We start from the raw sequence: 26,216 nt of genomic DNA, 5'->3' as shown, positions 1-26,216 counted from the left end.
CATTCACAAGCTGTACGCTCAGCAGGTGATAGTCAAAGTACCCCTATTACAACAAGGAAAGGGGTATTATTCCACTCTATTTGTGGTACCGAAGCCGGATGGCTCGGTAAGGCCTATTCTAAATCTGAAGTCCTTGAACCTCTACATAAAAAAGTTCAAGTTCAAGATGGAGTCACTCAGAGCAGTGATAGCGAACCTGGAAGAAGGGGACTTTATGGTATCCTTGGACATCAAGGATGCGTATCTACACGTTCCGATTTACCCCGCACACCAGGGGTACCTCAGGTTCATTGTTCAAAACTGTCACTATCAGTTTCAGACGCTGCCGTTCGGATTGTCCACGGCGCCTCGGGTCTTTACCAAGGTAATGGCCGAGATGATGATTCTTCTTCGAAGAAAAGGCGTATTAGTTATCCCATACTTGGACGATCTCCTAATAAGGGCAAGGTCCAGAGAACAGCTGGAGACAGCTTTAGCACTATCTCAAGAGGTGCTAAGACAACACGGGTGGATTCTGAATATTCCAAAATCCCATTTAATCCCGACAACTCGTCTGCTGTTCCTAGGAATGATTCTGGACACGGTTCAGAAAAAGGTTTTCCTTCCAGAGGAAAAAGCCAAGGAGTTATCCGATCTGGTCAGGAACCTCCTAAAACCAGGAAAAGTGTCAGTACATCAATGCACAAGAGTCCTGGGAAAAATGGTGGCTTCTTACGAAGCAATTCCATTCGGCAGATTCCATGCAAGAATATTCCAAAGGGATCTGTTGGACAAATGGTCAGGGTCGCATCTGCAGATGCACCTGCGAATAACCCTGTCACCAAAGACAAGGGTGTCACTTCTGTGGTGGTTGCAGAAGGCTCACCTATTAGAAGGCCGCAGATTCGGCATTCAGGATTGGATCTTGGTGACCACGGACGCCAGCCTGAGAGGCTGGGGAGCAGTCACACAAGGAAGAAACTTCCAGGGAGTATGGACGAGTCTGGAAAAAGTCTCTTCACATAAACATTCTGGAACTAAGAGCAATCTACAATGCTCTAAGCCAGGCGGAACTTCTCCTGCAAGGAAAGCCGGTGTTGATTCAGTCGGACAACATCACGGCGGTCGCCCATGTAAACAGGCAGGGCGGCACAAGAAGCAGGAGTGCAATGGCAGAAGCTGCCAAGATTCTTCGCTGGGCGGAGAATCACGTGATAGCACTGTCAGCAGTGTTCATCCCGGGCGTGGACAACTGGGAAGCAGACTTCCTCAGCAGACACGATCTTCATCCGGGAGAGTGGGGTCTACATCCAGAAGTCTTCAACATGTTAATAGACCGTTGGGAAAGACCAATTGTAGACATGATGGCGTCTCGCCTCAACAAGAAACTGGACAAATATTGCGCCAGGTCAAGAGATCCACAGGCAATAGCTGTGGACGCACTGGTAACTCCTTGGGTGTACCAGTCAGTGTATGTGTTTCCTCCTCTGCCGCTCATACCAAAGGTATTGAAGATCATACGGCAAAGAAGAGTAAGAACAATACTAGTGGTTCCGGATTGGCCGAGAAGGACTTGGTATCCGGAACTTCAAGAGATGCTCACGGACGAACCGTGGCCTCTACCTCTGAGAAGGGACCTGCTACAGCAGGGTCCCTGTCTTTTTCAAGACTTACCGCGGCTGCGTTTGACGGCATGGCGGTTGAACGCCAGATCCTAAAAGGGAAAGGCATTCCAGAAGGAGTCATTCCTACCTTGATTAAGGCACGGAAGGAAGTCACCGTGAAACATTATCACCGCATTTGGCGAAAATATGTAGCGTGGTGCGAGGATCGGAGGGTTCCGACGGAGGAATTCCAACTGGGTCGTTTCCTACATTTCCTGCAATCAGGATTATCTATGGGTCTCAAATTGGGATCCATTAAGGTTCAAATTTCGGCCCTGTCAATATTCTTCCAAAAAGAATTGGCCTCTGTCCCTGAGGTCCAGACTTTTGTCAAGGGAGTACTGCATATACAGCCTCCTGTGGTGCCTCCGGTGGCACCGTGGGATCTAAATGTAGTTTTAGATTTCCTCAAATCCCATTGGTTTGAACCATTGAAAAAGGTGGATTTGAAATATCTCACATTGAAAGTGACTATGTTACTAGCCCTGGCCTCTGCCAGGAGAGTATCTGAATTGGCGGCTTTATCTTATAAAAGTCCTTATCTAATCTTCCATTCGGATAGGGCAGAACTGCGGACTCGTCCGCATTTTCTCCCTAAAGTGGTATCAGCATTTCATCTGAACCAACCTATTGTGGTGCCTGCGGCCACTAGCGACTTGGAGGACTCCAAGTTGTTGGACGTTGTCAGAGCCTTAAAAATATACATTGCAAGGACGGCTGGAGTCAGAAAATCTGACTCGCTGTTTATATTGTATGCACCCAACAAGTTGGGCGCACCTGCTTCTAAGCAGTCGATTGCTCGTTGGATTTGTAACACAATTCAACTTGCACATTCTGTGGCAGGCCTGCCACAGCCTAAAACTGTAAAAGCCCACTCCACAAGGAAGGTGGGCTCATCTTGGGCGGCTGCCCGAGGGGTCTCGGCATTACAACTCTGCCGAGCAGCTACGTGGTCGGGGGAGAACACGTTTGTAAAATTTTACAAATTTGATACCCTGGCAAAGGAGGACCTGGAGTTCTCTCATTCGGTGCTGCAGAGTCATCCGCACTCTCCCGCCCGTTTGGGAGCTTTGGTATAATCCCCATGGTCCTTTCAGGAACCCCAGCATCCACTTAGGACGATAGAGAAAATAAGAATTTACTTACCGATAATTCTATTTCTCGGAGTCCGTAGTGGATGCTGGGCGCCCATCCCAAGTGCGGATTATCTGCAATACTTGTACATAGTTATTGTTAACTAATTCGGGTTATTGTTAAGGAGCCATCTTTAAGAGGCCCTTTCTGTTGTCATACTGTTAACTGGGTTTAGATCACAAGTTGTACGGTGTGATTGGTGTGGCTGGTATGAGTCTTACCCGGGATTCAAAATGCCTCCCTTATTGTGTATGCTCGTCCGGGCACAGTACCTAACTGGAGTCTGGAGGAGGGTCATAGGGGGAGGAGCCAGTGCACACCACCTGACCTAGTAAAGCTTTACTTTTTTGTGCCCTGTCTCCTGCGGAGCCGCTATTCCCCATGGTCCTTTCAGGAACCCCAGCATCCACTACGGACTCCGAGAAATAGAATTATCGGTAAGTAAATTCTTATTTTTTTTTCCATGTGTATATGTTTGTGTAATGTATCATATTGCATCACAGATATAGATAAGAATATTGCATTGTATCCCTACTTCACAGTCAAAGACTTAACTGAAAGCTTAAGCTGTGTATACACTGTCAGATAAAATGTCTGTCAGACTGACATGATATTGTATCTGACAAGCTGAAATCCATGGCCGTGATATCTGTGTTCATCCGCTGGGGAGGAAACCTTTTCCCATTTCTTCCCTGTAAAGGAACAGGGGAATATCGTGCATACAGTGGTAGATGCAGACTAACGATTATCTGATATACTGGATGATTATAGGATTTTTTTTGTCACTTCAAGTTGAATCCTTTTCTCTAAAACAGACTGGGAAATCCTATGATCCAGTGTCGCGCCAGCCTTGCTGCAAGAGAAAATAGGGTTTTTGGTCGCTTACCATTGAATGTTTTTCTCATAAGCAGGCTGTGGGACACTGGACCGTGGGATTGTATGCTGGGGCTGGAGCCCCAACCTGTAATCCCATGGTCTAGTGTTCCCCAGCCTTGCTGACAGAAAAATACTGATCGGTCACGGCAATACATTGGAGTTGGAATGCTGTCTAGATCCCAGCATTCAGGATACCAACGCCGGAATCCCGACAACTGACAATGCCGACATACGAAATCTTGGCGCACAGGGGCTATTAACACATGTGGGTGTCCATGAAACACAGTGGGGCAGATTTATTAAGCTTCGTGAAGTGATAAAGTGGAAGGTGATAAAACACCAGCCAGTCAGCTCCTAACTGTCATTTTTCAAACCCAGCCTGTGATATGGCAGTTAAGATCTGATTGGCTGGTCCTTTATCACCTTCCACTTTATCACTTCACCGAGCTTAATAAATCTGCCCCATAGAGTGGGAATAGAACCTGTGGCGATCCACGAGGCTGCAGCGTGGCGAACGCAGTGAGCCCTCAAGGAAACTTTTTGTGCTCGCCCCGATGCCATAATGCCGCTATCTGTATATTGATGGCTGGCATCCCGACCGCCGGTAAATCATACCGAACCTGCAGTTATCTACCCAAACATATGATTATGGGCTGATCAGGCCGATAATTGGATAGTGTATGGCCAGCTTTAGTGGGTTTGTGAATCCACCTGAAAATGTTTTGAAGTGACTGGTCAGACTGGCGTTTTACCCAACCGCCTTTTATTAATTTAACATTTACTGTAGCTAAGCGTCACTGAGGACTTAAATTACAGATAAGAGTTAGGTGATGTGGATGTGTTTTTTTTTTTTTTTTTTTTTTCCTTATCTGTGTTTTAGTTTAATGTGTTTATCACATTTGTAGATATGCACATTGGAATAGCTTTTCCCTAGTGCAAATAGGGATGCAAAATGAGCCCCTTAAATAACCTGAGCAAACCACTCTCTCCAGGTCATTCTCAAAGTAATATTTCTGATACATGTGGATGCAAAAGAATGTGCACTCAAGTGCCCAATGCATACTAAAGACTGTCTCTTATAAATCCTGTTCAATCTTTTGCACTCCTGCAGATCTTTGCCTTTAAATCCTAGCACCTCACTGTGCAAATGGGCATATCACATGCCTCTGCTGCAGGTCACATTGTTGTAAATTAGCCTTTCTGTTTGGTTTAGTCTGAAAAATTCTCACATACTAGGATCTCATGTTTTTCCTTTCTCTTTTTATTTTTATTTTTCTCTAACATCCTAGTGGATGCTGGGGACTCCGTAAGGACCATGGGGAATAGATGGGCTCCGCAGGAGACTGGGCACTCTAAAGAAAGATTTAGTACTATCTGGTGTGCACTGGCTCCTCCCTCTATGCCCCTCCTCCAGACCTCAGTTAGAATCTGTGCCCGGCCAGAGCTGGGTGCTTTTAGTGAGCTCTCCTGAGCTTGCTAATAAAGTATTTTAGTTAGGTTTTTTTATTTTCAGAGAGCTTCTGCTGGCAACAGACTCTCTGCTACGTGGGACTGAGGGGAGAGAAGCAAACCTACTAACTGCGGCTAGGTTGCGCTTCTTAGGCTACTGGACACCATTAGCTCCAGAGGGTTCGAACACAGGATCTTAACTTTGGTCGTCCGTTCCCGGAGCCGCGCCGCCGTCCCCCTCGCAGAGCCAGAAGTCCGAAGCCGGCAGAAGCAAGAAGACTCCTGTCTTCACATGAGGTAGCGCACAGCACTGCAGCTGTGCGCCATTGCGCCCACACTACCCACACACTCCGGTCACTGTAGGGCGCAGGGGGGGGCGCCCTGGGTAGCAATTAGGATACCTCTTGGCAAAAAGACACATATATACAGCTGGGCACTGTATATATGTACGAGCCCCCGCCATTTTATTACACAGACCCGGGACAGAAGCCCGCCGCTGAGTGGGCGGGGCCTTTTTCCTCAGCACTAACTAGCGCCATTTTCTCTTCACAGCTCCGCTGAGAGGAAGCTCCCCAGGCTCTCCCCTGCAGTATCAAGGTAGAAAAAGGGTAAAAAGAGAGGGGGGGCACATAAATTTAGGCGCATATTATCATAAACAGCAGCTACTCGGTAAACACTAAGTTACAGTGTAATCCCTGGGTTATATAGCGCTGGGGTGTGTGCTGGCATACTCTCTCTCTGTCTCCCCAAAAGGCCTTGTGGGGTCCTGTCCTCAATTAGAGCATTCCCGCGGTGTGTCGGTACGTTTGTGTCGACATGTTTGACGAGGACGGCTACGTGGAGGCAGAACAAGTGCAAGTGAATGTGGTGTCGGCGCCGACACCTGATTGGATGGATATGTGGAAGGTGTTAAATGATAACGTAAGCTCCTTGCATAAAAGGTTGGATAATCAGTCAGGGTCTCAACCCGTGTCTGATTCTACAGCTCAGAGGCCGTCAGGGTCTCAAAAGCGCCCACTATCCCAGTTGGTTGACACAGATGTCGACACGGATTCTGACTCCAGTGTCGATGACGACGAGGCAAAGTTGCAGCCTAAAATGACTAAAGCCATCCGATACATGATTATAGCAATGAAGGATGTATTGCACATATCGGAGGAAAACCCTGTCCCTGACGAGGGTTTATATGTTTGGGGAGAAAAAGCAAGAAGTGACTTTTCCCCCTTCACATGAATTTAATGAGTTATGTGAAAAAGGGATTCCCCTGATAGGAAAGTACTGATTTCCAAAAGATTACTTATGGCGTATCCTTTCCCGCCAACGGATAGGTTACACTGGGAATCCTCCCCTAGGGTAGACAAAGCGTTGACGCGCTTATCTAAGAAGGTGGCCCTGCCGTCACAGGATACGGCCGCCCTAAAGGTTCCTGCGGATAGGAAGCAGGAAGGTATCCTGAAGTCTGTTTATACACATTCTGGTACTCTTCTGAGGCCAGCAATTGCTGCGGCCTGGATGTGTAGTGCTGTAGCAGCATGGACAGATACTCTCTCTGAGGAGTTAGATACCCTAGACAGGGAGACTATCTTACTGACCCTAGGACATATCAAAGATGCTGTCCTATATATGCGGGATGCCCAGAGGCACATTTGCCTGCTGGGCTCTAGAATAAACGCAATGTCGATTTCTGCCAGAAGGGTCTTATGGACTCGGCAATGGACAGGTGATGCCGACTCTAAAAAACACATGGAGGTGTTGCCTTATAAGGGTGAGGAATTGTTTGGGGACGGTCTCTCGGACCTAGTTTCCACAGCTACGGCTGGGAAGTCAAATTTTTTGCCATATATTCCCTCACAGCCTAAGAAAGCACCTTATTACCAAATGCAGTCCTTTCGATCACAAAGAAGCAAGAAGGTCAGAGGTGCGTCCTTTCTTGCCAGAGGCAGGGGTTGAGGAAAGAAGCTGCACCATACAGCTAGTTCCCAGGAACAGAAGTCCTCCCCGGCTTCCACTAAATCCACCGCATGACGCTGGGGCTCCACAGGTGGAGCCAGGAGCGGTGGGGGGGCGTCTCTGATATTTCAGCCACCAGTGGGTTCGCTCTCAGGTGGATCCCTGGGCTCTACAGATTGTGTCTCAGGGATACAAGCTGGAATTCGAAGTGATGCCCCCTCACCGTTACCTCAAATCGGCCCTGCCAGCTTCCCCCATGGAACGGGAAGTAGTGTTAGCGGCAATTCACAAGTTATATCTCCAGCAGGTGGTGGTAAAGGTTCCCCTCCTTCAACAGGGAAGGGGATACTATTCCACAATGTTTGTGGTACCGAAACCGGACGGTTCGGTCAGACCCATATTGAATTTAAAATCCCTGAACATTTATCTGAAAAGATTCAAGTTCAAAATGGAATCGCTCAGAGCGGTTATTGCAAGCCTGGAAGAGGGGGATTTTATGGTGTCGCTGGACATCAAGGATGCGTACTTGCATGTCCCCATTTATCCACCTCATCAGGAGTACCTCAGGTTTGTGGTACAGGACTGTCATTACCAATTGCAGACGTTGCCGTTTGGCCTGTCCACGGCACCGAGAATATTTACCAAGGTAATGGCGGAAATGATGGTGCTCCTTCGGAAGCAAGGGGTTACAATTATCCCATACTTGGATGATCTCCTCATAAAGGCGAGGTCCAGGGAGCGGTTGCTGATCAGCGTAGCACTCTCTCAGGAAGTGTTGCAACTGCACGGCTGGATTCTGAATATTCCAAAGTCGCAGCTGATTCCTACGACGCGTCTGCCCTTCCTGGGCATGATTCTGGACACAAACCAGAAAAAGGTGTTTCTCCCGGAGGAGAAGGCTCAGGAGCTCGTGACTCTGGTCAGAGGCCTCCTAAAACCAAAACCGGTATCGGTGCATCACTGCACGCGAGTCCTGGGAAGGATTGTGGCGTCATACGAAGCCATTCCCTTCGGCAGGTTCCATGCAAGGATCTTTCAGTGGGATCTGTTGGACAAGTGGTCCGGATCGCATCTTCAGATGCATCGGCTGATCACCCTGTCCCCCAGGGCCAGGGTGTCTCTTCTGTGGTGGCTGCAAAGTGCTCACCTCCTCGAGGGCCGCAGGTTCGGCATACAGGACTGGGTCCTGGTGACCACGGATGCAAGCCTCCGAGGATGGGGGGCAGTCACTCAAGGAAGAAACTTCAAGGGGCTATGGTCAAGTCAGGAGACTTGTCTGCACATCAATATCCTGGAACTAAGGGCCATATACAACGCCCTGAGTCAAGCGGAGCCTCTGCTTCGAAACCAACCAGTGCTGATTCAGTCAGACAACATCACTGCAGTGGCCCATGTAAACCGCCAGGGCGGCACAAGAAGCAGGGTGGCAATGGCAGAAGCCACCAGGATTCTTCGTTGGGCGGAGAATCACGTACTAGCACTGTCAGCAGTGTTCATTCCGGGAGTGGACAACTGGGAAGCAGACTTCCTCAGCAGGCACGACCTCCACCCGGGAGAGTGGGGACTTCATCAAGAAGTATTCACGCAGATTGCAAATCGATGGGAACTGCCACAGGTGGACATGATGGCGTCCCGTCTCAACAAAAAGCTAAAAAGGTATTGCGCCAGGTCAAGGGACCCTCAGGCGATAGCTGTGGACACACTAGTAACACCGTGGGTGTTCCAGTCGGTCTATGTGTTTCCTCCTCTTCCTCTCATACCAAAGGTGCTGAGAATCGTAAGAAAAAGAGGAGTGAGAACAATACTCATTGTTCCGGATTGGCCAAGAAGGACTTGGTACCCGGAATTGCAAGAAATGCTCACAGAGGACCCGTGGCCTCTGCCTCTCAGACAGGACCTGTTACAACAAGGGCCCTGTCTGTTCCAAGACTTACCGCGGCTGCGTTTAACGGCATGGCGGTTGAACGCCGGATCCTAGCGGAAAAAGGCATTCCGTATGAAGTTATTCCTACGCTGATAAAGGCTAGGAAGGACGTGACGGCAAAGCATTATCACCGTATATGGCGAAAATATGTTGCTTGGTGTGAGGCCAGGAAGGCCCCTACAGAGGAATTCCAGCTGGGTCGATTCCTGCACTTCCTACAGTCAGGAGTGACTATGGGCCTAAAATTAGGGTCCATAAAGGTCCAGATTTCGGCCCTATCCATTTTCTTCCAGAAAGAACTGGCTTCACTGCCTGAGGTTCAGATGTTTAAGGGAGTGCTGCATATTCAGCCCCCTTTTGTGCCACCAGTGGCACCTTGGGATCTTAACGTGGTGTTGAGTCTCCTGAAATCCCACTGGTGTGAGCCACTTAAGACCGTGGAGCTAAAGTATCTCACGTGGAAAGTGGTCATGCTGTTGGCCTTAGCTTCGGCTAGGCGTGTGTCAGAATTGGCGGCTTTTGTCATGTAAAAGCCCCTATCTGGTTTTCCGTATGGATAGGGCAGAATTGCGGACTCGTCCGCATTTTCTGCCAAAGGTGGTGTCATCCTTTCATTTGAACTAACCTATTGTGGTGCCTGCGGCTACTGGTGACTTGGAGGATTCCAAGTTGCTTGGAGTCAGGAAGACTGACTCGCTGTTTGTCCTGTATGCATCCAACAAGCTGGGGTGCTCCTGCTTCAAAGCAAACTATTGCTCGCTGGATCTGTGGCACGATTCAGCAGGCTCATTCTGCGCCTGGATTGCCGCATCCAAAATCAGTGAAAGCCCATTCCACAAGAAAGGTGGGCTCTTCTTGGGCGGCTGCCCGAGGGGTCTCGGCATTACAGCTTTGCCGAGCTGCTACTTGGTCGGGTTCAAACACATTTGCAAAGTTCTACAAGTTTGATACCCTGGCTGAGGAGGACCTTGTGTTTGCTCATTCGGTGCTGCAGAGTCATCCGCACTCTCCCGCCCGTTTAGGAGCTTTGGTATAATCCCCATGGTCCTTTCTGCAATACGTGTATATAGTTATTGCTTACTAAAGGGTTATGTTATGCGGCATCAGTTGAGTGATGCTTGTTTGTTGTTCATACTGTTAACTGGGTAAGTTTATCACGAATTATACGGTGTGATTGGTGTGGCTGGTATGAGTCTTACCCTGGATTCCAAAATCCTTTCCTTGTAATGTCGGCTCTTCTGGGCATAGTTTCCTTAACTGAAGTCTGGAGGAGGGGCATAGAGGGAGGAGCCAGTGCACACCAGATAGGACCTAATCTTTCTTTAGCGTGCCCAGTCTCCTGCGGAGCCCGTCTATTCCCCATGGTCCTTACGGAGTCCCCAGCATCCAGTACGGACTACGAGAAATAGATTTACCGGTGAGTAAAATCTTATTTTTTTTATGCAAAATAAATCCCAAAGAATCATCAGGCTTACATCACGCTGAGAGCACGCTCAGCACCCTGGCAGCTGCAGGCTGCACCCAGCCTCAGACTTATTGCAGTGAATGGACGCCGCACTCGTGCTGGGCATACATTCATCTTCACCCCAGCACTGTTGCTGTCTGCATAGCAGGGCAGACAGCAGCGGAGGCTGCGTGCCCCCGTCCCCCCAACCTCCGAACTGCCCGCAGGACAGTGTGGTTGGGAGGTATGCGCTCCCCCATTGCTGTAAACAGGTCCTGGGTTACCAGTTTACACTGCCTCTCAACACAGGTCCTACCCGTGTTCATCCCTGGTCGAGACCATGGTAGGACTGGCTGGTAAATCAACCCGGGTAATTTTTTTTTTTAGGGAGCAGTTGACACTGCAGTCCGACCTGGGTAGACCCGGCAGTAATCCGGGTTATTTGGGCAGTGTAAAAGGGTTATAATGCAGGAGAAAAAGTAGTTAGTGATGGGCACGGGAGAAAAGGGGACCCTGTTTACATCTGCTGGCACTCTGTAGCGTAGGAGGAGAAAGGAGGGGCAGTTCTGCTGGTATAAATGTCCATGCACTGCCTCTCTAGGTCAGCAAGCCGTGTAAGATCTCTGCAGCATCAGTTTTGTAAGTGATGTTTTACAGACTGCAGACTAGACTTCTGTTCTGCTGCTGTTAATATCTTTGCACTCAAGTATTTTGTTTTACTTGCTTGTTTGCCCTGTTTTCACCTGTAGCTTCTGCCATCGCTGCACACTGACTAAGGCCACAAGTGCATTATTTTACACTTGGCAGCATTCCTTTGTAGCTTCCACCATTTTGTCTAACAAGCAAAGCTAAATTTATGGTTTTGTTATATTCATGTCCTAGAAAATGTACCCATATCCTGTTCCCAACCAAACATTACCCCTTAACAACAAATGAAACCTAATGTGCTTCAGCACTATACAGGGTGCAGGCATGACCAGATGGATAGGGGCACAGTATAAGAAGGTGGAAGAGGGCATACTATTACAGTGAGGTCTCTACAGTGTGGCTGACAGTGCAGCTGGCAAGTTGATGTAATATGTATAATGAGGGTGTAATAATCTGTGTATGGGTTTAGCTGTGTCTATGAATGGCTGCATAGTGTGCCACTCCTATACTACTTTAAAAGTCCTACATTGTACCACAGTTGTTATAGCTTTGAGGCGGATAACATGATACATATATTAGGGCACACTTCCTTTTCACAAACCCATGCCCCCTTTTTTAAGGGGAGGTTATTGTAAGACTCTGCCCTACACTTCTGTGGCATCACGTCATATTATACAACCATTGGCAGTCTGCCTGTTCTTATGCAGGTTACATACCCACTGAGTTATTTATACAAGGATCAAGACCTAAATCGAGCACCCTGCCTTGCTAAAACACACACACACCCAAACCAACAATGCTCCGCTCTGGCCCAAAATGTTATATTGAATATAAATGTGTTATTTTGACATGAACTTTCCGCAGCAAAACTTCTCCCAGTCCATCAAGCCATTTATTTATGATGACTAAATATGTATTGTGGTTTTCTGTATAAACGCAATAGAAATGTAACATATTGGTAGAATTTGAATGGTTGTCTCTATTTTATTGTAGATGGAGATTTAAAGCAGTGGTTGGAGTGGTGTCTGGAATTACCACAGTCTTGGCATTCATTAAACCTGCCATCAATAACATCTCCTTAATGACGCTGGGTATCCCTTGTACCATCCTACTCGTTACTGAGCTCAAGAGGTGAGTCTGTCCCCATGCTCCAGCAGCTATACCATGCCTGGATAGTTTCTGTAGTAGTCACGTGGACTTGAACAAGCTGTGTGCTAGACCTTTAAATGAAAATGTAATAACAATAACAAATACACTCCAGAGATAGGAAGTCTTCATCAGGGTCTCTCCCTGCCGTTTCCCTCTCAGATTAGCAATGTAGAAGTTGATAAATGGTATAGAATCAGCACTGTCATTGCTCACACACGACGCCTCTCATTTCTTGGAAAGTGACTTGCAACCTAGTATCTGATCCTTCATCATGTCCATCTTATGCAAAACACAACAAAGAATTGGCTTTACATAATATATATTTCTCTATCGTCCTAGTGGATGCTGGGGTTCCTGAAAGGACCATGGGGAATAGCGGCTCCGCAGGAGACAGGGCACAAAAAGTAAAGCTTTTCCGATCAGGTGGTGTGCACTGGCTCCTCCCCCTATGACCCTCCTCCAGACTCCAGTTAGATTTTTGTGCCCGGCCGAGAAGGGTGCAATCTAGGTGGCTCTCCTAAAGAGCTGCTTAGAGAAAGTTTAGCTAGGTTTTTTATGTTACAGTGATTCCTGCTGGCAACAGGATCACTGCAGCGAGGGACTGAGGGGAGAAGGAGTCAACTCACCTGCGTGCAGGATGGATTGGCTTCTTGGCTACTGGACATCAAGCTCCAGAGGGACGATCACAGGTACAGCCTGGATGGTCACCGGAGCCGCGCCGCCGGCCCCCTTGCAGATGCTGAAGACAGAAGAGGTCCAGAATCGGCGGCTGAAGACTCCTGCAGTCTTCTAAAGGTAGCGCACAGCACTGCAGCTGTGCGCCATTTTCCTCTCAGCACACTTCACACGGCAGTCACTGAGGGTGCAGGGCGCTGGGAGGGGGGCGCCCTGGGAGGCAAATGAGTACCTATAAAGGCTAAAAATACCTCACATATAGCCCTAGAGGCTATATGGAGATATTTAACCCCTGCCTGATTTCTCAAAATAGCGGGAGACGAGCCCGCCGGAAAAGGGGCGGGGCCTATCTCCTCAGCACACGGCGCCATTTCCTCTCACAGCTCCGCTGGTCAGGACGGCTCCCAGGTCTCTCCCCTGCACTGCACTACAGAAACAGGGTAAAACAGAGAGGGGGGGCAAATTTATGGCGATATTTTTATATAACAAAGCAGCTATAGGGGAGCACTTATTATAAGGCTATCCCTGATATATATATATAGCGCTTTTGGTGTGTGCTGGCAAACTCTCCCTCTGTCTCCCCAAAGGGCTAGTGGGTCCTGTCTTCATTAGGAGCATTCCCTGTGTGTCTGCTGTGTGTCGGTACGTGTGTGTCGACATGTATGAGGACGATATTGGTGTGGAGGCGGAGCAATTGCCAAATATGGGGATGTCACCTCCTAGGGGGTCGACACCAGAATGGATGCCTTTATTTATGGAACTACGGGATAGTGTCAACACGCTAAAGCAGTCGTTTGACGACATGAGACGGCCGGACAATCAATTAGTGCCTGTCCAGGCGACTCAAACACCGTCAGGGGCTGTGAAACGCCCTTTGCCTCAGTCGGTCGACACAGACCCAGACACAGGCGATGACTCCAGTGGTGACGGTGACGAATCAACCGTATTTTCCAGTAGGGCCACACGTTATATGATTTTGGCAATGAAGGAGGCGTTACATTTAGCTGATACTACAGGTACCACTAAACAGGGTATTATGTGGGGTATGAAAAAACTACCTATAGTTTTTCCTGAATCAGAAGAACTAAATGACGTGTGTAATGAAGCGTGGGTTGCCCCTGATAAAAAGCTGATAATTTCAAAGAAATTATTGGCATTATACCCTTTCCCGCCAGAGGTTAGGGAGCGCTGGGAAACACCTCCTAGGGTGGACAAGGCGCTAACACGCTTATCTAAACAAGTGGCGTTACCCTCTCCTGAGACGGCCGCACTTAAAGATCCATCAGATAGGAGGATGGAAAATATCCAAAAAAGTATATACACACATGCAGGTGTTATACTACGACCAGCTGTAGCAACTGCCTGGATGGGCAGTGCGGGGGTAGTTTGGTCAGAATCCCTGATTGAAAATATTGATACCCTGGACAGGGACAATATTTTACTGTCGTTAGAACAAATAAAGGATGCATTTCTTTATATGCGTGATGCACAGAGGGATATATGCACACTGGCATCACGGGTAAGTGCTATGTCCATTTCGGCCAGAAGAGCTTTATGGACGCGACAGTGGACAGGCGATGCGGATTCAAAACGGCATATGGAAGTTTTGCCGTATAAGGGGGAGGAGTTATTTGGAGTCGGTCTATCAGATTTGGTGGCCACGGCTACAGCCGGGAAATCCACCTTTCTACCTCAAGTCACTCCCCAACAGAAAAAGGCACCGACTTTTCAACCGCAGCCCTTTCGTTCCTTTAAAAATAAGAGAGCAAAGGGCTATTCATATTTGCCACGAGGCAAAGGTCGAGGGAAGAGACAGCAACACGCAGCTCCTTCCCAGGATCAGAAGCCCTCCCCGGCTTCTACAAAAGCCTCAGCATGACGCTGGGGCTTCTCAAGCGGACTCGGGGACGGTGGGCGGTCGTCTCAAAAATTACAGCGCGCAGTGGGCTCACTCGCAAGTAGATCCCTGGATCCTGCAGATAATATCTCAGGGATACAGGTTGGAATTAGAGACAGATCCACCTCGCCGTTTCCTGAGGTCTGCTTTACCAACGTCCCCCTCCGAAAGGGAGACGGTGTTGGAAGCCATTCACAAGCTGTACTCTCAGCAGGTGATAGTCAAGGTACCTCTTCTGCAACAAGGGAAGGGGTATTATTCCACTCTTTTTGTGGTACCGAAGCCGGATGGCTCGGTAAGGCCTATTCTAAATCTGAAGTCCTTGAACCTGTACATAAAGAAGTTCAAGTTCAAAATGGAGTCACTCAGAGCAGTGATAGCGAACCTGGAAGAGGGGGACTTTATGGTATCCTTGGACATCAAGGATGCGTATCTCCACGTTCCAATTTACCCCTCACACCAGGGGTACCTCAGGTTCGTTGTACAAAACTGTCACTATCAGTTTCAGACGCTGCCGTTCGGATTGTCCACGGCACCTCGGATCTTTACAAAGGTAATGGCCGAGATGATGATTCTTCTTCGAAGAAAAGGCGTATTAATTATCCCATACTTGGACGATCTCCTAATAAGGGCGAGGTCCAGAGAACAGCTAGAGATGGGATTAGCACTGTCTCAAGAAGTGCTAAAACAGCACGGGTGGATTCTGAATATTCCAAAATCCCAGTTAATGCCGACAACTCGTCTGCTGTTCCTAGGGATGATTCTGGACACGGTTCAGAAAAAGGTTTTTCTCCCGGAGGAAAAAGCCAAGGAGTTATCCGAGCTTGTCAGGAACCTCCTAAAACCAGGAAAGGTGTCTGTACATCAATGCACAAGAGTCCTGGGAAAAATGGTGGCTTCTTACGAAGCGATTCCATTCGGCAGATTCCACGCAAGAATTTTCCAAAGGGATCTGTTGGACAAATGGTCAGGGTCGCATCTTCAGATGCACCTACGGATAACCCTGTCTCCAAGGACAAGGGTGTCTCTTCTGTGGTGGTTGCAGAGTGCTCATCTATTGGAGGGCCGCAGATTCGGCATACAGGATTGGATCCTGGTGACCACGGACGCCAGCCTGAGAGGCTGGGGAGCAGTCACACAAGGAAGAAACTTCCAGGGAGTATGGACGAGCCTGGAAACGTCTCTTCACATAAACATTCTGGAACTAAGAGCAATATACAATGCTCTAAACCAGGCAGAACCTCTGCTTCAGGGAAAACCGGTATTGATCCAGTCGGACAACATCACGGCAGTCGCCCATGTGAACAGACAGGGCGGCACAAGAAGCAGGAGGGCAATGGCAGAAGCTGCAAGGATTCTTCGCTGGGCAGAGAATCATGTGATAGCACTGTCAGCAGTGTTCATCCCGGGAGTGGACAACTGGGAAGCAGACTTCCTCAGCAGACACGATCTTCACCCGGGAGAGTGGGGACTTCATCCAGAAGTCTTCCACATGCTGGTAACCCGTTGGGAAAGACCAATGGTGGACATGATGGCGTCTCGCCTCAACAAAAAACTGGACAGGTATTGCGCCAGGTCAAGAGATCCGCAGGCAATAGCTGTGGACGCGCTGGTAACGCCTTGGGTGTACCAGTCGGTGTATGTGTTTCCTCCTCTGCCTCTCATACCAAAAGTATTGAGAATTATACGGCAAAGAGGCGTAAGAACGATACTAGTGGTTCCGGATTGGCCAAGGAGGACTTGGTACCCGGAACTTCAAGAGATGATCACGGAAGATCCGTGGCCTCTACCTCTAAGGAGGGACTTGCTTCAGCAGGGTCCCTGTCTGTTTCAAGACTTACCGCGGCTGCGTTTGACGGCATGGCGGTTGAACGCCGGATCCTAAAGGAAAGAGGCATGCCGGAAGAAGTCATTCCTACTTTGATTAAAGCAAGGAAGGAAGTAACCGTGCAACATTATCACCGAATTTGGCGAAAATATGTTGCGTGGTGCGAAGATCGGAGTGCTCCGACGGAGGAATTTCAACTGGGTCGATTCCTACATTTCCTGCAATCAGGATTGTCAATGGGTCTCAAATTGGGATCTATTAAGGTTCAAATTTCGGCCCTGTCGATTTTCTTTCAAAAAGAATTGGCTTCAGTCCCTGAAGTCCAGACCTTTGTTAAGGGAGTGCTGCATATACAGCCTCCTGTGGTGCCTCCAGTGGCACCGTGGGATCTAAATGTGGTTTTGGACTTCCTAAAATCTCATTGGTTTGAACCACTAAAAAAGGTGGATTTGAAATATCTCACATGGAAAGTGACCATGCTTCTAGCCCTGGCTTCTGCCAGGAGAGTGTCAGAATTGGCAGCTTTATCTTACAAAAGCCCATATCTGATTTTCCATTCGGACAGGGCAGAACTGCGGACTCGTCCGCATTTTCTCCCTAAGGTGGTGTCAGCATTTCATCTGAACCAGCCTATTGTAGTGCCTGCGGCTACAAGTGACTTGGAGGACTCCAAGTTACTGGACGTTGTCAGAGCATTAAAAATATATATTGCAAGGACAGCTGGAGTCAGAAAATCTGACTCGTTGTTTATATTGTATGCACCCAACAAGATGGGTGCTCCTGCGTCTAAGCAGACGATTGCTCGTTGGATCTGTAGCACAATCCAACTTGCACATTCTGTGGCAGGCTTGCCACAGCCTAAATCTGTAAAGGCCCACTCCACAAGGAAGGTGGGCTCATCTTGGGCGGCTGCCCGAGGGGTCTCGGCATTACAACTTTGCCGAGCAGCTACGTGGTCAGGGGAGAACACGTTTGTAAAATTTTACAAATTTGATACTCTGGCTAAGGAGGACCTGGAGTTCTCTCATTCGGTGCTGCAGAGTCATCCGCACTCTCCCGCCCGTTTGGGAGCTTTGGTATAATCCCCATGGTCCTTTCAGGAACCCCAGCATCCACTAGGACGATAGAGAAAATAAGATTTTACTTACCGATAAATCTATTTCTCGGAGTCCGTAGTGGATGCTGGGCGCCCATCCCAAGTGCGGATTATCTGCATAAATTGTACATAGTTATTGTTAACTAATTCGGGTTATTGTTGAAGGAAGCCATCTTTCAGAGGCTCCGCTGTTATCATACTGTTAACTGGGTTTAGATCACAAGTTGTACGGTGTGATTGGTGTGGCTGGTATGAGTCTTACCCGGGATTCAAAATCCTCCCTTATTGTGTACGCTCGTCCGGGCACAGTACCTAACTGGAGTCTGGAGGAGGGTCATAGGGGGAGGAGCCAGTGCACACCACCTGATCGGAAAAGCTTTACTTTTTGTGCCCTGTCTCCTGCGGAGCCGCTATTCCCCATGGTCCTTTCAGGAACCCCAGCATCCACTACGGACTCCGAGAAATAGATTTATCGGTAAGTAAAATCTTATTATATATATATATATATATATATATATATATATATATATATATATATATATATATATATATATATATATATATATATATATATATATATTTTTTTTTTATTTTTTTATTTTTTTTATTCTTCAGTCATGTACCCAGAATAGAGCGAAAATAAATATCATACTAAATGTTGACATGCACTGGAAAGCGAGCATTACATGTAACATGCTTAGAATTGCAGATAAACCTTTCTTTACCCTCTTGGAACTGGTTATATGTTATAAAAATGCTGAGGCTAGTTCGGAGTTGCATGTAAGTCTGTTTTGCAGATAAAATTGACATTTTTATGCTCTGCACATGCTTCATAGCTAAGCGCACGCTGGCAAACTAGGTCATACGCGTCTCAGCCCAATCTTTACTTGCAGCTGAGAGGGGGGTTATTGGGCATTCCCACATATCATAAGTGTTCTCTGTTATAGGTGGAATTGCAGAATATTCAGAGTTGAGTGTATGCAGAGATCTGTATAATTTCAGGTGGATCTCTAGCACCAGATAAAGGGCTGGTGCCAATTCTCCCTGATAGTGATGTCGGCTACTTTCACAAGCAGATGGATGGGGCACCCTGAACACAGCTGAAGAGCCACATTTATTTCCAGGCGTACAGTACAATGCAGCTGCGTATCTTGCCGTGCAACTCTGAATCGGGTCTATTGTGTCTAAAATGGGGTGTGGATAATTGTATGTAACATATGTCCTGGCTTCCTTCCCTGGGAATCTGCAGCTGCCACAGCATGGCACACACTGCTCAGCCTGTCAATCATCATTTATCCCACCCCCGACTCCTTTAAAACCAGCCAGTGGAAGTCTGGGGGCGGGCTAAATGACAATAGACAGGCCAAGCAGTGTTTTCCATGGTATGGTGGCTGCTGTTTCCTACAGAAGGAAGCCAGTATATGTGTTACATACAACTTCACATGTATGTTCAAATGTTCAGCTCCCCCTTCACACTTTGGACGGCGCTGCAGCCCAGGAGCAGCAGCCGCCCCTGATTTTCATTATGTTCTTGCTATGGACTACTTGAAATGTAACATTTCAGATAGAGGTTGCAATTTTCAACCTTTCTGTGCCTTATCTTTGGCTTTCAAGGAGCACGAAGAATATAAACTTTTAATACCAATTTCTCTAACGTCCTAAGTGGATGCTGGGGACTCCGTCAGGACCATGGGAATAGCGGCTCCGCAGGAGACGGGGCACAAAAATAAAGCTTTAGGATTAGGTGGTGTGTACTGGCTCCTCCCCCTATGACCCTCCTCCAAGCCTCAGTTAGGTTTTTGTGCCCGTCCGAGCAGGGTGCAATCTAGGTGGCTCTCCTAAAGAGCTGCTTAGAAAAAGTTTTTAGGTTTTTTATTTTCAGTGAGTCCTGCTGGCAACAGGCTCACTGCATCGAGGGACTTAGGGGAGAGAATTTCAACTCACTTGCGTGCAGGATGGATTGGATTCTTAGGCTACTGGACACCATTAGCTCCAGAGGGAGTCGGAACACAGGTCTCCTCCTGGGGTTCGTCCCGGAGCCGCGCCGCCGACCCCCCTTACAGATGCTGAAGATTGAAGGTCCGGAAACAGGCGGCAGAAGGCTCTTCAGTCTTCATGAAGGTAGCGCACAGCACTGCAGCTGTGCGCCATTGTTGTCACACACTTCACACCAAGCGGTCACGGAGGGTGCAGGGCGCTGCTGGGGGCGCCCTGGGCAGCAATATTTAATACCTTTATGGCAAAAGAATACATCACATATAGCCATTGAGGCTATATGTATGTATTTAACCCATGCCAGATATCTAAAACTCCGGGAGAAAAGCCCGCCGAAATAGGGGGCGGGGCTTATTCTCCTCAGCACACAGCGCCATTTTCCTGCTCAGCTCTGCTGTGAGGAAGGCTCCCAGGACTCTCCCCTGCACTGCACTACAGAAACAGGGTAAAACAGAGAGGGGGGGCATTTTTTGGCGATATTTTGATATATTTAAGCTGCTATAAGGAACAACACTTATATAAGGTTGTTCCCATATATATATTATAGCGCTTGGGTGTGTGCTGGCAAACTCTCCCTCTGTCTCCCCAAAGGGCTAGTGGGGTCCTGTCTTCGATAAGAGCATTCCCTGTGTGTCTGCTGTGTGTCGGTACGTGTGTGTCGACATGTATGAGGACGATGTTGGTGTGGAGGCAGAGCAATTGCCGATAATGGTGATGTCACCCCCCAGGGAGTCGACACCGGAATGGATGGCTTTGTTTATGGAATTACGTGATAATGTCAGCACATTACAAAAATCAGTTGACGACATGAGACGGCCGGCAAACCAGTTAGTACCTGCCCAGGCGTCTCAGACACCGTCAGGGGCTGTAAAGCGCCCTTTACCTCAGTCGGTCGACACAGACACAGACACTGAATCTAGTGTCGACGGTGATGAAACAAACGTATTTTCAAGTAGGGCCACACGTTATATGATCACGGCAATGAAGGAGGCTTTGCATATCTCTGATACTGCAAGTACCACAAAAAGGGGTATTATGTGGGGGGTGAAAAAACTACCTGTAGTTTTTCCTGAATCAGAGGAATTAAATGATGTATGTGATGAAGCGTGGGTTAACCCAGATAGAAAAGTGCTAATTTCAAAAAAGTTATTAGCATTATACCCTTTCCCGCCAGAGGTTAGGGCGCGCTGGGAAACACCCCCTAGGGTGGATAAGGCGCTCACACGCTTATCAAAACAAGTGGCGTTACCGTCTCCTGATACGGCCGCCCTCAGGGATCCAGCTGATAGGAGACTGGAAACTACCCTAAAAAGTATATACACACATACTGGTGTTATACTGCGACCAGCCATCGCCTCAGCCTGGATGTGCAGTGCTGGGGTCGTCTGGTTGGATTCCCTGACTGAAAATATTGATACCCTGGATAGGGACAGTATTTTATTGACTATAGAGCAATTAAAGGATGCTTTCCTTTATATGCGAGATGCTCAGAGAGATATTTGCACTCTGGCATCGAGAGTAAATGCGATGTCCATATCTGCCAGAAGGAGTTTATGGACGCGACAGTGGTCAGGTGATGCGGATTCCAAACGACATATGGAAGTATTGCCGTATAAAGGGGAGGAATTATTTGGCGTCGGTCTATCGGATCTGGTGGCCACGGCAACTGCCGGAAAATCCACCTTTTTACCTCAGACCCCCTCCCAACAGAAAAAGACACCGTCTTTTCAGCCGCAGTCCTTTCGGTCCTATAAGAACAAGCGGACAAAAGGACAGTCATATCTGCCTCGGGGCAGAGGAAGGGGTAAGAGAGGGCAGCAAGCAGCCCCTGCCCAGGAACAGAAGCCCTCTCAGGGTTCTGCAAAGCCCTCAGCATGACGCTGGGGCCTTACAAGCGGACTCAGGAGCGGTGGGGGGTCGACTCAAGAATTTCAGCGCACAGTGGGCTTGCTCACAGGTGGACCCCTGGATCCTGCAGGTAGTATCTCAGGGTTACAGGTTGGAATTCGAGAAGTCTCCCCCTCGCAGGTTCCTAAAGTCTGCTTTGCCAATGTTTCCCTCAGACAGGGCGACGGTATTGGAAGCCATTCACGAGCTGTTTTCTCAGCAGGTGATAGTCAAGGTACCCCTCCTACAACAGGGAAAGGGGTATTACTCCACGCTATTTGTGGTACCGAAGCCGGACGGCTCGGTAAGACCTATTCTAAATCTGAAATCTTTGAACCTGTACATACAAAAATTCAAGTTCAAGATGGAGTCACTCAGAGCAGTGATAGCGAATCTGGAAGAAGGGGACTTTATGGTGTCCCTGGACATAAAGGATGCTTACCTGCATGTCCCAATTTGCCCTTCACATCAAGGGTACCTCAGGTTCGTGGTGCAAAACTGTCATTATCAGTTTCAGACGCTGCCGTTTGGATTGTCCACGGCACCTCGGGTCTTTACCAAGGTAATGGCCGAAATTATGATTCTTCTGCGAAGAAGAGGCGTATTAATTATCCCTTACTTGGACGATCTCCTGATAAGGGCAAGGTCCAGAGAACAGCTGGAGGACGGAGTAGCACTAACCCGACTAGTGCTGCAACAACACGGGTGGATTCTGAATTTTCCAAAATCTCAGTTGACCCCGACGACACGTCTGCTGTTCCTGGGAATGATTCTGGACACGGTTCAGAAAAAGGTGTTTCTTCCGGAGGAGAAAGCCAGGGAGTTATCCGAACTTGTCAGGAACCTCCTAAAACCAGGGAAAGTGTCTGTGCATCAATGCACAAGAGTCCTGGGAAAGATGGTGGCTTCTTACGAAGCGATTCCATTCGGCAGATTCCACGCACGAACTTTTCAGTGGGATCTGCTGGACAAATGGTCCGGATCACATCTGCAGATGCATCAGCGGATAACCTTATCGCCACGGACAAGGGTGTCTCTTCTGTGGTGGTTGCAAAGTGCTCATCTGTTAGAGGGCCGCAGATTCGGCATACAGGACTGGGTACTGGTGACCACGGATGCCAGTCTGAGAGGCTGGGGAGCGGTCACACAGGGAAGAAACTTCCAGGGAGTATGGTCAAGCCTGGAGATGTCTCTTCACATAAATATACTGGAGCTAAGAGCGATTTACAATGCTCTAAGTCTGGCAAAACCCCTGCTTCAGGGTCAGCCGGTGTTGATCCAGTCGGACAACATCACGGCAGTCGCCCACGTAAACAGACAGGGCGGCACAAGAAGCAGGACAGCAATGGCAGAAGCTGCAAGGATTCTTCGCTGGGCGGAAGATCATGTGATAGCACTGTCAGCAGTATTCATTCCGGGAGCGATCTACACCCGGGAGAGTGGGGACTTCATCCAGAAGTCTTCCACATGATTGTGAACCGTTGGGAAAAACCAATGGTGGGTATGATGGCGTCCCGCCTCAACAAAAAACTGGACAGGTATTGCGCCAGGTCAAGAGACCCTCAGGCAGTAGCTGTGGAAGCTCTGGTAACACCGTGGGTGTTCCAGTCAGTGTATGTGTTCCCTCCTCTGCCTCTCATACCAAAAGTACTGAGAATTATACGGCAAAAGGGAGTAAGAACGATACTAGTGGCTCCGGATTGGCCAAGAAGAACTTGGTACCCGGAACTTCAAGAGATGCTCACGGAGGATCCGTGGCCTCTACCTCTAAGACGGGACCTGCTTCAGCAGGGACCGTGTCTATTCCAAGACTTACCGCGGCTGCGTTTGACGGCATGGCGGTTGAACGCCGAATTCTAAGGGAAAAAGGCATTCCGGAAGAGGTCATTCCTACACTGGTAAAAGCCAGGAAGGAGGTGACTGCACAACATTATCACCGCATTTGGAGGAAATATGTTGCGTGGTGTGAGGCCAGGAAGGCCCCCACAGAGGAATTTCAACTGGGTCGATTCCTACATTTCCTGCAAACAGGATTGTCTATGGGCCTCAAATTGGGGTCCATTAAGGTTCAAATTTCGGCCCTGTCGATTTTCTTCCAGAAAGAATTGGCTTCAGTTCCTGAAGTCCAGACTTTTGTAAAAGGAGTACTACATATACAGCCCCCGGTTGTGCCCCCAGTGGCACCGTGGGATCTTAATGTAGTCTTGGATTTTCTCAAATCCCATTGGTTTGAGCCGCTCAAATCGGTGGAGTTGAAGTATCTTACATGGAAAGTAACCATGCTACTGGCCCTGGCTTCAGCCAGGAGAGTATCAGAATTGGCGGCTTTATCATATAAGAGCCCATATCTGATTTTCCATACGGACAGGGCAGAACTGCGGACGCGTCCTCATTTTCTGCCTAAGGTGGTGTCAGCGTTTCACCTGAACCAGCCTATTGTGGTGCCTGCGGCTACTAACGATTTGGAGGATTCCAAGTTGTTGGACGTGGTCCGGGCATTGAAAATATATATTTCAAGAACGGCGGGAGTCAGAAAGTCTGACTCACTGTTTATATTGTATGCACCCAACAAGATGGGTGCTCCTGCTTCTAAGCAGACGATTGCTCGTTGGATTTGTAGCACAATTCAACTTGCACATTCTGTGGCAGGCTTGCCACAACCTAAATCTGTCAAGGCCCATTCCACAAGGAAAGTGGGCTCATCCTGGGCGGCTGCCCGGGGGTTCTCGGCATTACAACTCTGCCGAGCTGCTACTTGGTCAGGGGCAAACACGTTTGCAAAATTCTACAAATTTGATACCCTGGCTGAGGAGGACCTTGAGTTCTCTCATTCGGTGCTGCAGAGTCATCCGCACTCTCCCGCCCGTTTGGGAGCTTTGGTATAATCCCCATGGTCCTGACGGAGTCCCCAGCATCCACTTAGGACGTTAGAGAAAATAAGAATTTACTTACCGATAATTCTATTTCTCGTAGTCCGTAGTGGATGCTGGGCGCCCATCCCAAGTGCGGATTGTCTGCAATACTTGTACATAGTTATTGTTACAAACAAATTCGGGTTGTTATTGTTGTGAGCCGTCTGTTCAGAGGCTCCTACGTTTGTCATACTGTTAACTGGGTTCAGATCACAAGTTATACGGTGTGATTGGTGTGGCTGGTATGAGTCTTACCCGGGATTCAATATCCTTCCTTATTGTGTACGCTCGTCCGGGCACAGTATCCTAACTGAGGCTTGGAGGAGGGTCATAGGGGGAGGAGCCAGTACACACCACCTAATCCTAAAGCTTTATTTTTGTGCCCTGTCTCCTGCGGAGCCGCTATTCCCATGGTCCTGACGGAGTCCCCAGCATCCACTACGGACTACGAGAAATAGAATTATCGGTAAGTAAATTCTTATTTTACTAGATATTAACACACCCTAGGTCTAGTCAGAGGCCAAGGAACCAAACAGTCGGAGGTAACAAAGTAAACACAGGGAAATATCTTCTGAAACTAAAACTAACTCTGCATGTACTTCTATTTTTTGGATTTTTTACACATTATATGATTATTATTTTTTTTAAATATTTATTTCATAAAATTTTTAGATTGTGTTAATAATACAAATCGCTAATCACTAGCAAATCGAGAATAAAACTAACCCTTTTAAGTACATAAGTGGTAAGAGGCTAAAAAGAGACTAGGACCATTAAAAATAACTGGGATTCTTGATCAATGACGATAAAGAAAAAGCTGAATTATTGAATACATTTTTTTTCATCAGTGTTTACTAGAGAGGACCAGATAGTGGGATTATGGAGTAACAATAATAATAGTAAGGATAATGGCCCGTTGTGTAATACTTATCTGTCTGAGGAAGTAGTCCGTGAGCGATTTAAAAAAAAAAAGACTAACAAATCTCCTAGTCCAGATGGACTTCATCCTAGGGATCTGATGGAGCTAAATGCTGAAATAGCAAAGCCACTGTATCTGATTTTTACTGATTACCTTACATCAGGCATGATACCAAAGGACTGGCATATAGCAGAGGTAGTCCCATTATTTAAAAAGGGTATTAAAGTTCATCCTGGTAACTATAGACATGTTAGTCTGACATCAATAGTGGGGAAGCTTTTGGAAAGTATACTAAAGGATAGCATTCAGGATTACTTGGAGAACCCCCATGCTATTAATAAGAACCAGCATGGTTTTGTGAGAAACAGGTCATGCCAGTCTAATTTGATTAGCTTCTATGAGAAAGTAAGCGACAATCTTGACCAGGGTAACGCAGTAAATGTGGGCTATCCGGATTTTGCAAAAGCTTTCGACACTGTGCCTCACAGGAGGCTGATTTTCAAATTAAGGGAGCTTGGTATAGGAAATACTATGTGTACATAGGTAATTGGCTTGATAACAAGGAACAGCGAGTGGTGGTTAATGGAATGTTTTCCAACTGGGCTAAAGTAATCAGTGGAATACCGCAGGGTTCGGTGATGGGGCCACTATTGTTTAACATATTCATAAATGATCTAGGAGAAGGACTAGAAAGCAGTGTCCATTTTTGCAGATGATATTAAAATATGTATGGTAATCAAGTCAGACATGGATATGGAGTCTCTTCGGAGCGATTTAATTAAACTGGAAG

At 47.8% G+C, this 26,216-nt stretch overlaps 1 protein-coding gene across 1 annotated transcript in view; it reads left to right on the top strand.

Annotated features, from left to right (window-relative positions):
* Positions 1-26,216, top strand: part of ACER2 (alkaline ceramidase 2) — a 76,507-nt gene that overhangs the window by 33,986 nt on the left and 16,305 nt on the right. Inside the window, exon 4 of the mRNA XM_063914171.1 lies at positions 12,062-12,199. Coding sequence (XP_063770241.1) covers positions 12,062-12,199 — 138 coding nt within the window. The remainder of the gene's footprint in view (positions 1-12,061; positions 12,200-26,216) is intronic.

The sequence above is a fragment of the Pseudophryne corroboree genome, chromosome 1 (assembly GCF_028390025.1).
Source record: "Pseudophryne corroboree isolate aPseCor3 chromosome 1, aPseCor3.hap2, whole genome shotgun sequence".
NCBI lineage: Eukaryota > Metazoa > Chordata > Amphibia > Anura > Myobatrachidae > Pseudophryne > Pseudophryne corroboree.
The sequence above is the reverse complement of the archived record's forward strand: the minus strand, read 5'-3'. Positions and strand labels throughout refer to the sequence as shown.